The 19,000-nt window shown below is 35.5% G+C and overlaps 1 protein-coding gene across 2 annotated transcripts; it reads right to left on the reverse strand.

Annotated features, from left to right (window-relative positions):
* Window positions 1-905: 905 nt before the first annotated feature.
* On the reverse strand, window positions 906-18,483 carry kdm1a (lysine (K)-specific demethylase 1a). Of its 2 annotated transcripts, none has more exon segments than NM_001242995.1 (21): window positions 906-1,874; window positions 1,955-2,101; window positions 3,914-4,041; window positions 6,228-6,342; window positions 7,288-7,475; window positions 7,556-7,688; window positions 9,277-9,388; window positions 9,488-9,561; window positions 11,626-11,760; window positions 11,832-11,922; window positions 12,064-12,206; window positions 12,938-12,955; window positions 13,455-13,549; window positions 13,688-13,769; window positions 13,844-13,950; window positions 14,179-14,271; window positions 14,388-14,466; window positions 15,540-15,673; window positions 15,825-15,999; window positions 16,887-17,171; window positions 18,440-18,465. In NM_001242995.1, coding segments are annotated over 20 exon segments (2,502 nt in total). In that variant the 5' UTR covers window positions 17,151-17,171; window positions 18,440-18,465; the 3' UTR covers window positions 906-1,685.
* Window positions 18,484-19,000: the final 517 nt, after the last annotated feature.

A 19,000-nucleotide genomic window follows, 5' to 3' on the forward strand; every position in this document is an offset into this window, starting at 1 on the left:
TAAGGTTAACTTGTCAAAATTCAGACTTCTTAAGTCATAGTTTTGGACTTTTTTTTATAATTTCGACTTTGGCCATAATGTCTTTTTGTCGTAATATAATAATGCTGACTTTTTATCTCGTAATCTCGACTTTCTAAATCCTACTTTTGAAAAGTCAAAAATTAATCTTTAAATCATAATTTTGAATTTGTCTCTTAATTCTGACTTTATAAATCATAATTTTGGAGTCATAACTTTGAGTTTATGACAAAAAATTATGATTTGTAAAATCTAAATTATGAGAAGAGTCGTAATTATGAAATGCTAATTATGATTAATTAAAGCAAAATCATGCATCAGTCGAAATTGAGGTAAAAAAAATGGACTTATAAAATTTCTATCAAACATCAAAACTACAATTTAGTCGAAATTGACATAAAAATGATGATTTATGAAATCTAAATTATGAGATCAAAATATCAACCATCTCATAATTCTGATTTTATAAATCATAATTGTCAGTTTTGACTGACATCATGATTTATGAATTCAAAACTGATTTATAAAATCTAAATAATGAGATAAAACAATCTTATCATTTCTACTCCAAATTTTTTATTTAAAATGTTTGATTTACTAAGTCAAAATCTTTTGTTGTTTACCAATTTCAATTTTAAAAAATCTAAATTACGATTCAAGTTAAAATTTTAAGTGTCTACTTTTATCTTGAAATTTCTGTCGTTAAATTGTATAAATGTAATTTGCTGATCAATTAAATTAATCTCAATTTTGACTTCAGCCATTTCTTTTTGTAGTAAATTACATGTATGATCTGTGGGAGCAAAATTTCACTTACCTCTAGAAATGCAAACTGTTTCTAAATGAATAAAATAACATTTAAATGAAGAAACAGACATGAGGGCTTATGAAGATGATTTCATATTTTTAATATCAAATAAATCACAAAATATAAAAAAGCAATAATTAAACAAGAACACTTAAAAATAAAACTTGCACTGCTCAAAAACATACAAAGTTAGAACTGATCATCTATTATAACAGAAACAGACCTATTAGCAACAACGTGCATTCCAGCTAATAAGAATTTTTTTCCAAACAAAAACATTCAAGCTACAAAGTGAGGGACACAGAAAGGCATAACATCTGCTTTTGATTTATTTTATTTTATTTATTTATTTTTTTTATTATATTCTGAAAAAATAAAAAGGAATGGGTTGGGTAGGCAGTTGGATTTCAACTAATGTATCCATGTCCATCTCCTATTTTTTACAATTTAATGCTCTGCACTGAAACATCTGATATGTGAACGAGGACTTTGCAGGAGTGTAAATAAGTCTGTGTGCTTATATGTGCCTTAGCATGGAGCAAACCATTCCAGGAACATTCCGACATAACTCTACTGGAACAATCCACTTGTCCTTTCAGATGACCAATAAGTTAGATAGTAGGTAAAAATAAAACTGAGCAAAAGGTTTATTTAAATCCCAGCTCCAGCTCCCAGATTAGAGAATGATTTCCCTAAAGGCATGTTCTTACACGCAGACAAACTCTCCCATAAACACACATTCTCAGTCTAAGGAGTCACCCAGTGTCCTCACTTGACCCACCCGCTCTTTATCAACCAAGACATTCTTTCTCCGACAATCCCCATCTTATTTTCTCTCAGTCTGCACCATGTGCTGGGTTTATTGGATGCTGGGGGAGGGCTGTGGGTTTGGATTGGCTGTGGCCTGGCGTGGCATAGTGTACATGGCTCCCAGGAACTGATCGGCTATCCTCCCGGCCTCCCTCAGGCCACTCAGCAAAGCACCATGTACTGTGGCAGGATAGTTTCTGATCGTGTGTTCACCAGCGAAGAACAGACGTGGAACAGGCTATAAAACACACACACAATCGTCATCGCATCCACTTCTACTGCGTCAAATGGAAATGAGCAATATACAAAGATGCTCACCTGTGAGGCTCCAGGTATGGCAGGACCAGGTGTGATAGGCTGAGCCATGAGATCATAGTCATTACCAGAAGAGCCGGCTGCGACGTACGAGTATGAGCCTCGAGCCCAGGGGTCTGCACGCCAGCGGCTCACCACCGTCTCCTTCGGCTGCCATGTCAACAGACACACAACACACAGTCAGTTTGTTGTCGTTGGAGAACAGCCAGATTCTCCATACACAAAGAAAAGGCCGCAGTGACAATGTGTAGCAAGGTATGGGAAAACTCATTCATTACATTTTGGATGACATTTCCAACTCATGACAGTTGTATAAAGATCTGCACAATATATAATCTCAGCATCGATATAACAACATGCGCATCCTCAATAGTGACATCGTAAGATATGCAACATTGAGTGAGAATTAGGGGTGTAATGGATCCCGGTTGATCAGTACAGATCACAACCCACAGGTGACTCATGGATCGATGCATTTTTACTTGTAGATTAATCCTAAATATATGTATTGACTGCAGAGAGAGAGAGAGAGATCATCTCTTGTGTCATTCAAATCACATGTATGAAAGCATGTAGGCTTTCCTGTAAAACGTAATGATGATGGAAGATGTTGTGGTGGGTTATTCAGGATGTTGTGGGTTTCTTAGGTTGTTGAAGGGGCTTTCAGTCACTACTTGTTTAGCCTGCATCAACACATTCAGTGTGAGCTGCACAATTAATGATTAAAAGATGGGGATCTCAACACCCACGCAGAATAAATTATAAATGATGGTGATTTGCATATGTTTATTAATCCTAAGAGATTCAGTCTTTAGTCTGAGTTAGTTATGAAGTTACAAACAGTCAAATAACATAGAAGTACTGAGATAACAGTTGATAGTTTAGATAAAACCAATGTATTTATGGTAAAGATTAGAATCACCACCATGTGCATTTAACAATCTCAAAAATAAAAGTTGTAGGCAGCAAATACATTATTTAATCAATAGGTGGCGAAAACCAGCCATCAAAAAATATGCCACTGAATAATTCTTCAAAAATTATCCATCAAGCAATGAAACATGATGTTTTATGAATGAATAACAATCTTTTATTGAAAATGAGACTAAATATACACTATACATTGTGTTATCAGCAACAGTAATTTTTTACAGTACTGAATATCTACTATTTATTTTTATTCTGCTGATTATTTCTTCATTTTAATAAAATTGCACGTTCTACGTAATGTTTTTTTTTTTTTTAAACCAAGTGTCTTGCAGTACTGTTTGTGATAAATGAAAAGCAAATTATTTTTGTCTCCTGCCCTTTTTGGCTGATACAAAAAATGGTCCGATCCGTAACTAAAAAACTATAATGTGATCTGAACCATGAGATTTGTGATCCGTTACACCACTAGTCAGAATTATAGTTGACCAGGTTGACCAATTATAGTTGACCAAGTTTACCATAATAGTGTGGAAATGTATTATTTGCATGTGTTTAAGGCCGGTGACTGAACATTTCAAGAGTTTAACACATTTGGACAAAAAATAAGATGTTTGCAGGTGTAAAAAACATGTATTATGTTTATTTATAGGATTTATGCAAAACAAAAAGTTTTTCTAACTTATAATTTTGTCTTTTTCTAGTCCAAATATCTACATTTTAAAGTGAAAATAAGATTGTTGATAATTTAGCTTGTTTTAAGAAAAGCTCTTCATTTTAACTTATTACTTACAAAAACTTTTTTTTTAGATATTTGAACTAGAAAAAAGACAAAGACATTTTTTTTTGCATTGTGATTATACAATTTTTCTATTCAAACCATCTTGTTAAACTGTATTCATATCGCCATATACATTGCTAAAACAATAAAACTTTGGAATATCATATTTATCCAATATCATGTATCCCTAGCTGTTCACAAAAATATTTGTAAAAGCACAGAGCTAAAAATGAAGCAAGCGCCTCCGAGCTCACCTGAGGGACTGCGCTGCTTCCAAAAATGCCCTTGAGGATGGCCAGACAACGACCAACGATGACATCATCGCTGATATTCTCCATAATGCCTGCAGCCTCTCCTGCCATCAGAGCTAACAGTATGGGGGCTGTGAAGATGCAAAGGTCAGATTCAAAGCGAGTTCTAAGTGGCATAATTATGCAACAATAATTCACATATCACATAGCTTTTTTTCAACTTGCATTTTTATGACATTTACTGGTTATGGTTAAGGTGCAAGCTCATACCTGCCCGTTATTACATTCAGATTTTCTTTATTGTAATTGTGTAACACTTTAAACACTATAATTTAATTATACTTTATAATTTGTATAATCAGCCCAGGCTTCTGAGCATAGACCTAAAATACCAATTCTGACTTAAATTGTTGTACATACGAAGCTTAAATGACATTTTGTTCACTTTCCATTGAAAATCAATGCCATATATTGGAAATGTTGCGATTCAGATGAGGTTACTACTTCAAAACAATAGGATTTTATTCCACAGATTGCCAGACACTTCTTGTTGATGAACAAGCTCCACCAATGACCATATAAAAGTGTATCATCATGTAGTTTGGGTGATCTGAACACTTTAGCCCCTTTCACACATACAGACCTTTCCGGAAAATTACCGGCAATTTTCCGGAAAGGTTGTATGTGTGAACAGGTCCTTTTTGAAAATACCGGTAAATTCGTTCTGGCTATTTTCCGGAAAGAGAAGTTGTAACATTACCGGCAATTTGCCGGAATGCTGCGCTGTGTGAACGCAGAAGGAATATTTCCGGAATAAGCGCGTGCACGTCTAGAACGTGCTGACGTAAGACTTCTGCTTTAGCCAATCACAACAGTCAGACGCATTTACGTCCGCGCGGTTTGTGAGAATAAAAGCCTTTGAATATTTTTCCAGACGCATTTAGCTGCTAGAAGTTAGTCAGATCACGTTTATATGTTCTCCTTAATGCCAACTGTGCAAATAATCATCGATAAGATGCTTATGATAAGCCGTTGTTTGTTTACCTTCAAGCTTTGCGTGTGCCCATGAAACAGCCTGTGAGCGGCAGCACACGCACATATTATGAACATCTCGACATGCGAATATGATCCTGTGAAAGTTGTTTACAATATTGATCATCAAAAGAGTATGTAATTTAGTCAAATGTTTACAAATACAAGCGCAGCCGTTTAAAGCTCATTTGTGGTGAATGATGTCAGAATTTACCGGTATTTTGGAATGGATGTGTGAATGCTCTTTTCCGGAAAATTTCCGTAACGTCCTCGCCTGTGTGAACAGCGCTTTTTTGAACATACCGGTAAAGTCGTTCCGTAAATTTTCCGGATATTTTCCGGTATCACTGTGTGAAAGGGGCTTTTGTCACAGGTTTTAAACTTTTTTTTTCCACAGGTTTCACACTTTCAAGTGTATAACAGAGACAGCAAACAAACATAATCTATCATTTTTTCATTACCCTTAAAACCTTTTAATAATATTTTTCCTCTTAAAAACCTTTTGAACTCTTGCCATGAAATAAAATACAAGGTTCCAATGATCTACCATGATTTAGCTAAATTCACTTTATTACTCGAATGTAGGCATGGGACGATAACTGTTTTGAAGGTACACGACCGTTTGGAAAAGTCAAGGTTTTAAAACTGGCAAAATGTTCTGCTATACCATTCCTACGCGATATGTAAGATTTTTTCTACATTTTTTTTTTAGTTCTTTAGAACAACAGAATCTCCAGCAAAAAAAGATGATTCATTTGAATTTTTTAGCCGACATGTTTACTGTTCCAAAATATTTAAAATGTTTCTCATAATAAAATATATTGTATTTAATAGGGGAAACGTGGTTGTTTTTTACCCAGACACTTAAAAAAAAACTTATTTTAGTATTGTGATTACTGCTCATTCAAACTAATATATTTGTAACCAAGGTCATCATACGGACAGAATTTAATATCGCCCCATGCCTACTCTAACGAGTGCTACTGATACTAGTTTAAAAATGCCTTTGCCTTATAACATAAATTAAAAAAAAAAAGAATCAGTCACAATATTAACATAGTTTTTCCTCTTAAATCATATAAAAACTGCTGAGAATAAGTTGAGAATAAGCAGCTTTCAAAACAATTTTTTTTTTTACGCTAAACGGTAATATATTTTAATATTAACCATTTACTTGTGCTCACGGCACACAACACCAGTTATTGCCTACATGACCTATACCTCCTTTACCAATTTAATAGCCAGAATTATAACAGTTAAGCATTGATAAAAAAATAACCTTCACCTTTGTAGAGGTTCCAGAAGAGAAACAGTTCTCCTCGACTGGCTGTCGTGCTTCCCACATGGCCAAAGAGGTTAACACTGGGATCCCAGAATACTCTATCAAAACACAACACCACCTAAAACACACAAAACATATTTAAGAAGATGGGCCTTTTAAAAGTGTCATTTGACATGCATGCTATGATCTGCAAAGCACAGCACACTGAATTCAACTCATGTGGTCTCAAACAATGTTTTGTTTTTCTGTGAACCAAATAAGAAATGCGAAAGTCACCAAAACTCTAGTGATAGTGTGAACTATCCCTTTAAATAAACCCAATTAAAAGACTAGCAGTCTAATGCTGAATCAACATAACTCAAATGTGATCAAGACCACTTAAAAGGCCACTATTAATTATTCCACCATCATGTGACCACATTATTGCATGTACATGCATTTTGGAAAACGCTTAAGCAAAACAGATCATAATAATGTGCAGAATACTACAGAAGCCTGAAAATACTGTTTAAAATAATACAGAATGATAAGAAGGGCACCTTGAAAATGGGGGTGAGGAGGGGTGGGGGGCTAAAAGCAAGCTTCCTCGCTAATGCATGCTTTCAACGAGTCAATGAAAAACTGTTTCAGTGTACATTTCTGACATCCTGCGGTGTGTGCAGACAGCTGGTTCTGATAAAGCAGCCCTGTGAATGAATCTAGTACCACACTGTGCCCTCTTGTGACAAAACCAGAGAAATGGAGCAGGACAATTGCATAATACTGCAGCAATTTTCTGCTGCAGCTGAACCAGGAGAGGGAGCGAGGAGAGCGAGAGAGTGCAGAGGAGGAAAATGATGATGACGCATCCTGAACTCTCAATATACGTAGGGGTAAATTTGTTAAGGACTATATATAGAAAGATACCAATATCCATCCCTTTAGATTTGATTTGACCTAACCAGCCCAAGCAAATGTTCACTCTGGATTGATATTCTCATAAAATGTCCCAAGCTGACGCAGACCAGCATTGTCATTACATCAACACTCTCTCGTCTGCAATGGAATAAACAGTTATTCACACCTTGTTGAGATTTCCAAAGCCCATTCTCTGGATGGCAGCCGTCTTCCATTCTGGCAGAGGAGGGACAAACTGCACGGCCGGCGGCTGCTGTTTCATCACTCCCAAAGGTAGGGTACACAACACGGCGTCACATTTATAAATGAATGTCTGGGTAGTGGAGCGAGTATTCACCGCAATCACCTCGCAACCTGAGACAGGAAGGACATGATGGTCATGAACACAAACACAACACAGACAAAACAGGAACTTGAGTGAATGACTGACTCACCAGATGATGTGTATCGGACCTGTCTTACTGCAGTGTTGAGTTTGATATCCAAACCCTCGGCAAGGGCCACCGGGACACACGAGTACCCGTTCCGCACAGTCAGATGACTGCCCGTAAACTCAAAATCATCATCCTGTTCAAACACAGATGGAGCAAACACTTTTTTCTGTAATTTGAGTTTACACTGTAAATCAAACCTATGACTATGCTCATCTTCACATATTTCTGCAGATTTTTGAGCCCATAACTCAATCTGTTTATTTACTTATGTGAAGGTCTGTAAATATATATTTATTTTTTGTCCCAGTACAGGTACTTTAGAATTTTGATTGATGGCACCCTTTTCTTTGGCTCTCATGTTCAGCAATTGGTGAAAAAATGTAAGTGATTTTAGGCTTCTATTTTACAATTGACTCTTGGCTTTCTTTTGATGCTGAAAAGAAGCTTGTTTCTGCCATTTTAATGTCTGAATTGGAATACATGGGGATGTTATTTATATGCATGCATCTTCTCAGTTTGCATGCTTTAGACACTGTTTACATGGTGCACTGAGGTTTATAACAAATCTTAAATCCCTCACTCATCATTGTGTGTTGTACACTCAGGTAGGAAGGTCTGCTTTTTCCACTTGTAGGCTCAAGCACTGGCATATCTTTGTTTATTCTGGGTTTACTCCCTTCATATCTTCAAACTTACATTTGTAAAAAACCTGTCTCTAGCTTTAGCCTCTGCTCTCAGGAAGTTTATTTATTGTCTGTACCAGTGGTCCGTACTGAAATGGGAAAAAAGGCTACAAAATATGCAGCACCTTTTGCATGGAATAATATCCCAACAAAGGTACAGTTAAAAGAGTTGGTTTCACAACATGCTTCTAATTTTTTTTGCCTATAGATATTCTGAATAGTTTTTCACTGTCATTGTATGTGTTTTGATGGATGAATGATGTTACCTGTTATTTGTGTTTTGTTTGTTTAACCCATGTGAACTGTATACTGTCTAATCTTGGCCAGGACCCACTTGTAAAAGAGACTTTTAATCTCAATGTGCGTTTTCTGGTAAAATAAAGTCAATAATAATAATAATAATATTCAGGTTTTACATTATTTCAGTATTATTATTGAATAATATGCGAATGTTTGTATGATTTATGTACAATGTAATTTGTATTTTTTCTGTCTTCAAGTGGATGTATTATATGAAAACTATATTAGATCTGTAAACCAAACAAAGCTCTAATTCAATTTGCATCAAAAACATGAAATAAAAAGTTTTGTTTTTATTTTGTGTGTGAATTTTTCAGCTATTACACTTTCAGTCATTCTACAGCCATTTTATTAATCTGTTTTACAAACTGCTGTGAAGAAATGGCAAAAACAAAGCCTACAGATTCTGTCTGGCACTGCCTAGGACATTGGCATTGTTAGCACAGGTTGAGTTACATGAACACTCTGCATGCCATATGGCCATTAACACATTTTTTTCACAGTCTAGATGTGAACATTTGAGCACTTTGGCAGTGCACTATTTTTTGTTGCTATGATATGGATTTTAACTGAAGTATTACCTGTTTCTAATTTCGCATACAGCGAAAGCCCAATTTGAACTACTTGTGTAAATGTTTTGTTTTCCATTGAAAACAAATGCAAAGTTGTAAAAAGCTTTGGAAGGCACACTGCCAAAACAATACAGGTGCTTTGCAAGAAAAGGTGAGAGAGCTGTACCTGATCCCAGTGTTTGAGTGAGAGTGTTGACAGCGGTGTGGCATTGGCAAACTCCAGGTTTGCAAAGTGCCAGTCAAGAATCTGACGGTCTCTTGAAGACAGATACACATCACTGAAAAAGAGATCCAGAATGACATTACTTGGACTCCATTCAGCAGTTTAACCCAGTATGTTAATGTGATGTCAGTGGTTTAGTTATTTTCTTGATTACCTGGGTGGATTGGCCTCCAGCTCCTGCAGTCTCTCCTCTAGTTTAACCTGCATCTCCACCAGCTCATCATACTCCTGCAGCAGAATCACAGATCAGCACATAGACATACATTTTCTTTTAACATTCACATAAACTATTTGATTCTTAGGAGGTTGAACCTATGTGAATTTTTAATGGCAGATGATGATAATGATAATACCCAGTAGAGATAATAATTCCAGATATTAGGGTAGCCAATGTTTGACTCTTTAAAATGCAACTTAAACACTAATATGATATTAAATATTTGGCATTAAATGCTTTATTCAAGCATTTATTTCACAAATCACAGTTCCAAGCTAGACCCTCCTCTCTCCTCAACACTCAAGTGTGATTTTTTTGGATGTGTACATTCTTTGTTGAAGGGCAGCAGAAGTGGTTTGGTCTCAGAGGGCAGAATCATCCTTCTTCTGAGCAAGCCAGCAGTTCACCCAGCAAACCAGCACAGGACTATTTAAAGAGAATCCTGCCCTAAAACCACATCACACAACTCTAAAATATCCTGCTACAGTTTCTCTGTGTGTCAGTTGGTTATAGTCTGCAGTAACTTGTTTTTAGTCATATTGAGACCAAAAACACAATTAATAGTACTATTTCTCATTCATTTAGTAGTATTAAAAACAGAACATTACAGGTATTGCCAACAATCTCAGCTGTTTCTCGGGACTTTTTTGACAATAAATACTTTACACAAAATAAAAAGTTTGGTCTGGAGTTAGTAAGAAAGTTTGTATGTTTGGAGTTAGTAAGAAAACAGAGTGGTTTTATTCATTACACAACTGATAAAGGGTGAGCCTAAAGACTCTCACAGTGTTAATAATGCAATTTAAAAGAAAAGTGGTTCTTTTAAATGTTCTAATGATGAAAGAATACATACAAATTTATTATGGTTTCATAAACATACAGTAAAACCCTGATACACATTAAAGAAATGTCTTCAGATAATGAGGAATCATGTTCCACTAAAACCTGAAATAATGGCTGCTGAAAATAAAACTCTGAATACAGGAATAATTTTGATTTAGATTTTACACAATTAAATTTTATTAAAAGTTAAAATGATACATTAAAAACAGTTGCAGTCTTGGTGAGCATAAAAGAGTTCTTTCAAAACTTTTTGGAAAATGGTACTGACCCCAAAATGACTGGTCATGCGTATCATGAAAAACAGATGATTTGGCCCCTTAGAACTAATAAATCTGTATGTACTTACTTGTAAAATGTACCTTCTGAAATTAATTTGGAGAATATAAAAATTTGGCTAAAACCACTCTCAATTTTGCAAACTATAAACCAAAGATTTAATGTTTCATCTAGATAAGAGTTATGCATTAAAAGCACATCATCAGTTTAAAATGAAGTCTAACTTGCACTAAAAGTACATCATCAGTTTAAAATGAAGTCAAACCTCAGTGTGAGCAAACAGGCGTTGAAATTCGTGTTTCAACCATAAATGGTCCGAACGCTTCTAATGGGCAACAATTGAGAGTGATTATGTGAATTAACATGCTAAAATCTCACCAGTGACGACTGTTTAGGTTAGGAATTTAACTTTCTGCACTGCGGGTGCTAAAGAGAATCCGACAGCGTTAGACTGTGGTTTGGAAAATGTACTAAAACAACCCAACTGAAACAGCAGGCTTAAATGGTATTATGCTCCATTACCAAGCGCATAGGTGTTTGGCATGTTTGGAAAAAACTGCTGTGCAGTAAAAACACATTGAGATCGAGCATGACATCTGTAGTCTCTGAACTCATTAGATGTTGCTGTGACAAATGCTTACTTACTGATTAGCATCAGGGGTAAGTTAGTCCGTTTCAGGAACATTGTTCTCAGTTTCAGATCTTAGTTTGACTAAACATGACCTTTATTTTCATAAAAATATAAACAAGCCAATTAAGACAGAGGTACCATTTATATCAATTGTTTGTTATTTTTTGCCGATTGAAATGAGAACATAAAATGAACCAACTGACATGTAGGGTTGAGCTATCTTCGTTTCTAAATTTCTAAACATGCACAAACCATAAAAAAGGTCTATGGTCAATGTGGGGTGAGGTCATGTGGGTTTGGTCAAAGTGGGAAATTGGTTCTCTACCTTGCAGAGTGCTGTGAGGTCTCTGTGTTTGCTCTTCACCAGGAACTCAGCTGTGATGTCTCTGGGTGGCTTTACTTCACTGGCCTCTTTGTACTGCTGATGAAGCTCCTTCACTTTCTCCTTAGTAGTCACCATCTGGACAGAAAAACACAATCTAAGTAACTGTGTGCCATGAGTAAGCTGTTAATGAAGGATGTGTCAATTACCTTGTTCAGTAGGTCTTTGAGCTCTTCTTGAGTCTTCACAATCTTCTTCCAGTGTTCGATCTGTTCATCTTTCACATGTTTTTCCTGTAGCCTGAATACAGAAGAGGAGCACTTCAACAACACATCGCTACTCTATTTTAATAAAAAGTCTAAACGTCAGAATTTGCTTTTACTCAGAGGCATGTTTACAAATGTTCAGTGACAGAACATGAGGCAAACAGAGTTTACTCACTGTATGACCACTTCCAGTGCTTGTCCCAGAGACACAGGTTTGTTGTTAAGAAAGTTGAAGTCAAGCTGGTGGCTGAGGTATGATGTTGCCTCTAACAGGCGATTAAACTCTTGCTCTACCATCTCATCCTTCTCTTTAGGGACCTTTGGCAAAGTTACAAACATTAAATAAGCACTTGATAATAGTTTTTTTTTTCTACAGTAGTATATTATAAATCTGTAGCTGAAACCATAATCTTTGCTGTTTCCTGGTGATACACAGAGGTCTTACAAAGCTAAATTAAAAGTATTTAAAGTAAAAGGATTAAAAGTAATATTACAAATAAAGTTCAGTTTCTTGCACAGACTGATTCTCTTTATAAACTCAAAGTATTGTCAGGAGCCACATGTATTAATTTTGACATTCCTGTATTAATTGTTGAGTTTGAACATGCCAGCAGTTGTTTACTTGAATTGTATAAACATAATTAAATGTTTAAGGTTCTAATGAAGAAGAAAAAAATAAGTCATTTATATCTTGAAAGGTCTGAGAAGAGTAAACAGACAACAAATTATACTTTATTTTGGGGTGAATTATCTATTTTACTTATACACTACATTAATAATTCATCATTTCAGTTGCACTGTTAAACAATGCAGACAGATTACATCTTGCATTTAGTGGATCAGAATGCACTATAGAAGCAGAACACCTGTCATTTAACAGGTGTTCATTTCCATCATGTTCTTGGACAACAAACTGTGTTGAACAGATGTGTGTTCATATAAACACATATACTGCAAATAAACAAGATGGCAATTTCTTTTTTTATCCGAGTGTGTTATAATTCCTCGAATAATAAGTGTTGTATGATAATATAAACAGATGTACTTACACTTGTGCAGCGCTCTCCCTGTATAATCAGGGCAATCCATCAGTTTAAGAAATGAAAATGTGGTGAAAGCAAGTGAGAGGTAAAAAAAACACATAGGAGAGAATGGGGGTGTAAAGGAAAATGTTTGGGAGATTAAGAGGGGGCAGAAAGTGAGAGAGAGAAAAAAAAGACCATTAGATAATTATTCTCTCCAATTATAGGCTGAGTGCTTGCCTTTTAACAGCCAGTCAGATGAAAACAGGAGGAGCACTGCCCTTTCATATTTCATTTAAACAATTAATTTATTTAATCACATTAATGGTCTGAAATACACACTGAAGTCTTAAGGATTGTCAACCACATCTTTAATATCACTGAGATTAAATTGTTTTTGTTTACTTTATACTCCTAATCTTTAATATTAGTTATGCTTGATTTTTACTTAATGCTTAAAAGTTCAGAACAAACAGTATATGCAAGTTATCTGTGTTATGAACTGAGAGTGATGCTTGTCTGACAATGTTCTAAGAATACTCACAGCCTGTCCATTGGCCTCATAGAGGGGACACTTCTGTTTTATCTTAGCCAGCTCCATATTGACCTGTTTGCTGACCACAGCCATAGGGTTTCCACCTGAAAGACACACAAACACACTTCAGTTCACTTCACTGCTGCAAATGTCTATGCAATATCAACCTGAACATTTAGGACTCTTTTTCAATGGTCAACAGTGCCACCTTCTGGAGAGAAGAGCATTTAAATATTTCTTACCCAGGCCAGTCACCACCATAGCACCCAAGTCAGCTACATAGTTCCCTTTTCTGAAAGTGGCCACTCGTCCACCAACTCGATCCTATAAAGATCAATCAAAGTTTGTAAAAGACAAAAAAGACTTTAAGTAAAAGCATTGTAGCACAGTGCACTTACTCTTGACTCCAGAACAGTCACATCCATCCCAAAACTCTGCAGTTGTCTTGCTGCGGCCAGCCCTGACACCCCGGCACCAATCACGATCACCTTTCCAGTCTTCTTTGCTATAGGAAAATAAGACGTTTTTTTTTTTTTTTTTTAGAACAACATAGAAGTTCATACAAAATCTTTCCATGTCTGTTTAAATGGCAGCTGCAAACAGGCTATCAGTTTGTTCTATATATCTGACAAATGAAATATAATTGAATGTGGAAAAAGCCTTGTACTTCTGCCACCCTGTCTGGACATTAGTATCTCTGCATGTGATGTGTTGTAGAATTGAGTTCAATTACTTGGTAGAGGCTTTACTCTCTTGTAGATGCCAAAGTTGATAAACCCGTGTCTCTCTAAATAGCTGTGTATCCGGTGGACCAGGACGGCATCACCTGCAGAGAGAAACCACAGACAAATTAATAAATATGCACAAAGACAGCAAAACAGATAGAAATAGATCTAAACATTTAGTGAACTGTAAAACATGAAATGACTTGTACACACTTACTGTTGTATGGAGCTTCTAGCTGCTGCACTGTGGCCTCAAAGGTGAGCTGGACTTTGGGGTTGTCCAACCACAGCTGAAGCTGATTATTCAAAAAAAGAGGATCTTAAAACATGTACCGAAAACATTTCTTTCTACACTAGCATTATAATCTTGGCTCAGAAATATATTAAAGAAATCTTACACAAAGCTTTTTTACCATGATGATCTAGCAATCGTAAACATTTATTAATAATAATACTGAAAAAAGTTGTCCTGCTTGGTTTTGATTTTTTTTTCCGGATTCTTTGATGAAGATAACAGCATTTATTTAAAACAGAAACCTTTTGTAACACAATGAATGTCTTCAATACCACTGATCAATTCAACATCAACATTAAATACAAGATAAAACAAATAAATAAATGAGAAAATTCACAAATACAGTGATCCCTAGCTATAACGTGGTTCACTTTTCGCGGCCTCACAGTTTCGCAGATTTTTTTGTGCAATTTGACATGCGTTTTCTCTACACCACATCGTGTTCTGCTTCCTGATTGGCTTTAGACTATTGTCAATCAATGTCCTTCGTGCCGTGTCTCCTGTAGAGCACATAATATGTTCAGCTTGCCAATTTTACATAAATCTCAGATCGCTTGCAGTGTGACTCTAAAGTACTGCACAGTATGTTTGCTAGTTTTCTTCCTACAATGTTGACAAAACTTTCTGCATCGTCAAAGGCACATGCGGTAGCACCCAAAGGCAGAAGAAGATGCTAACCATCACACAAAAAGCTGAATTTCTGGTAATGCTTTAAAAAAAAGAGGTAGAACTTTTGCAGCTGTAGAGCACCACTACGTAATAAACAAATAAAGATTAAATGGTTTCGATATTTGGATTCATTTTATAATATTAGACTTATTTTTCTATGGAGGCTGAACTTTGAAAGTGTTTAAACATAGAGAAAAGTGTAAAAATGTTAATGTCTCTCTGAGAAAAGTGTATAAAGTGTGTAGCGAGGGGTTTTACAGCCTTAAAACCTCTATAATAATTGTAAAAAAATAAAGCTGATTACTTCATGGATTTTTGCTATTGCGGCTTATTTTTAAAATGTAACTCCCGCAGATAACAAGAGATCACTGTATCACAGAATAGTTCCTCCAGAAGTTAACTCACTGTGCGGTTTCGAATATACAAGAACACTTTCTGAGTATGTTGTGGTCCATTAATTATGTCAGGGAAGCATGCAGCTTCCTGTGATGTCATACGGTCATGTGGGAGACGGCTCTGGAAGGCGGCCCCTTCTACACCTGAGAAACCCAACATTTCAAATTCATAAATTCACAGCTACTAGCTTTTTTTCTCCACTTTTTTTGTGTGGAGAAAATCCATTTTTATTTGTATGTTTTAAATCATATTCAGTCAATTCTGTAAAGTGCAAATGTTTTCATTAAACCACACCGTTGATACCTGATGGTTCCTCAGGTTCGCTGTCATTCTCCTCCTCTATTGGTGGTGCTGGTGGAGGAATCACCTGCTTGCGTTCTTTCTCAGCTTTAGCATTCCTCTCCTCCTCAGAGTAATATTCATCCTCCGAAAGATTAGCGAGACTTTCATCCATCTCCCTGTACTCCACCTGCAGCAGGAGGCACAATAAAAGCTTCATTAAAACCTAGCCCTGCTTCAGCTGGGGTGAAAAAATAAAAGCCTCTTATTTAGACTGAATTTCACAATTGATAAATATACTTCTTTGAGTGTGTTAAGTCTGGTTATTTTATAAAGCAAACTTCATTTAATATTTTACAACTAAAACCATATCTGATTTAGAACTTCTCATTAATTATTGAACAAAAAAATTCTACGTTTTTTTTTTTTTTTTACCAGCATATTATTAAACAATTGAGAAATTATGTGAAATTTCTTTACATCAACAATATCTGAACCACAATTAAAACAAAAACTATACTACAACAAAATTGTCTGTAGTGTATGAGTGTGTGTTAATACGAGTGTATGGGTGTTTCCCAGTATGGTGCTGGGTTGAGGCTGGAAGGACATCCGCTGCGTAAAACATAAGCCAGAGTAGTTCATTCCTCTGTTGCGACCCCTGATAAATCAGAGACTAAGCCGAAGAAAAATTAATGAATGAAGTTCACATTTTTAATAATTTCATAAAATAAGAATGTATATTTAAGAATTACCAGTATCCAACCAACTTGAATGAATGCACTTAATCAAGAACATTTACTCATCACTGCTAAAATAATAAAAACAATTATAATAATGCAAAATTACACAAATCAACATATTTTATCACATTTACAAATTATAAATATTTATATTTTGTATGTCTCTTTGGGTCAAAATGGACATAATATTTTTATTTAAAAGTAAAAAAAATAAATTCCATATCATTCATAATATTACTTTTTTCAAATCCAGTAAAACTCAGCTAAATAAGCCTACCACAATCGTGCCTGTTCTCTCTTGAAGAGAACAGGAAAATTTATTGGAGATGTTTACCTTTGCCCGTTTACGTCGACTAGTTCTACGACCCTCTGCAGAGTCTTGATCAATGCCTCCTGGTCCAGGAGGGTGCGGCAGAGGGGGTCCACCTGGTTCTCCACTTGGGGAGGCTCTTTCTTTCTTTTTCACATCTGCTGAAATCGGGCCAGAGGGACCCGCTGGACCAGCCTGAGGGGCAGCAAGGGTTTCAGGAGCACGATCACCACCATTACCCCCTGACGAAGAGGAGGAGCCTGGGTCTGACTTCTTATTGGACAACATCACAGATGACAGAGGCTTCTCCTTAATAGAGAAAAGAGCTGAATGCATGTATACCAACAATAGACAACCAGAGGCCAGAATATTTAAATATCTATAGATCATGACTATATTAGACTCCTCATATACCAAACATATTTAGAATGTGCGATCACAGAGCACATGTACAAATGGCCTACGTGTGAATGACTATCCTCAAACATCTTTGGAGTAACAATATTTTTTATTTATCGTCCTCATTTAATCATGATTTAAATTTGTCTATAAAAGATATAGTTCTGTATTTCTCGGGTAATGATCATGCTCTCGATCTTATTGTAAATTTTTTATACACAAATAAGTTGCTAAAAACAATACCTATATTTAATACTTTCCTTGTCGAAGTTTCGTACTATATTGAATTTCTTAAGCTTATTAATAATAAGAAAAATAATACGTTTCTTAAAGCTTATGATAATGTTTTTTTCTTAATGATTGAGGCTTTGTAATTTAATTTTTTTTCTTTCTTTATTTTTGTGTTGTTTTTTTCTTCAATGCAGTGATATTATTCTTGTATTCAATAAAAAAAAAACAATGACTATCATCAAAACAACATGAGGTTTGCATACGTTTAATGTCGACGTTGTGCACCTGCCGTTTGTAAACAAACAAATTACTTTGAAAGGAGCCTATACGAGTAATGATCACATGTTCATTATGATTATGTATTATTACTGAACGTATTGTTTATATTTTGGCTCAATATCTCTGCTCAACAGATCGTGAACAAACCGTTACACAACGTTCACAAATGCTCTAGCATTATACCCAAATAAACAGATGTTTGACCTGCATTAAAATTCGACATGAACATAATTGCCTTTATCGGTGTTTAGCTTTACACCTGTAACGTTAATGTATCTTAAACAGTTTAGATGTTTTAATTGTGCTAACGTTAGCAGAGAAGAAAATCCACAAATTTATGATCAGAACATCAATCGCAGCTCTGAATGTTAGCTAAGCTATTAAAAATGTTTTTCATAAAACGTTCAAATAAAACATATTTTGAAACTATGATGAAATAAGGGAATAACGTCAACTGATGTTCTGATGCAGTGGCTAGCTAAAATGCTATTGCTAGCGGCACGAGCTTTTCATAATGCTTACACAACTAACGTTATTTAAAACATTCAAGCTCCTCTTTGCTAATTTTAGTGTAAATCATACTAAATGTTTGTAACTGGTATGCGTTAATCTCATTTTACGTGTTAGGCTTTGTTTATATATGAAAAAATAATATTTTTCATATTTACCTCCTCGCTGCTGTGGGGGGTTTCACACAAAGAAACAGACGACTGTCCCTGCTGGAATCACACAGCCAATCAGAGTAGACGCTGAAAGTAAACGGGTGGGATCTTAATCGTTCAGCATTGTAATTGGCTAAAAATACCATCAATCAAATGTTGCGGAAAGTAAGGTCTAGTAGGTTATACAAATTCTGCTTGCACGTTTCACCTGTATGCAAAATGTATACTCTGAATCAACAACATAAAATGTAAATTCGGGATCATCAGAGAACCCCAGTAAACATGCTAGGGTGACACAGATTGTCTTAAAATAATTTATAATTAAGTCGCCTACACTAACATAATCTGAAAGATTAACATGCTGAATACTATATCATATTAAACAATTTTTTATAAAAACATGTCTACAAGCTGCAAATTCAGAATTTTATGAAACTAATATTAGCCAGTTAATATCAAGTTTAGATGTCTAAACCATAGACTGTAAAATAAACGATATATGTCTAAACGATATATATCATCTAAAAATAATTAAACCACCAGTCTAATCCGGGAGGGGTCAGCGGT

The sequence above is a fragment of the Danio rerio genome, chromosome 17 (genome assembly GCF_049306965.1).
Source record: "Danio rerio strain Tuebingen ecotype United States chromosome 17, GRCz12tu, whole genome shotgun sequence".
NCBI classification, from domain to species: Eukaryota; Metazoa; Chordata; class Actinopteri; order Cypriniformes; family Danionidae; genus Danio; species Danio rerio.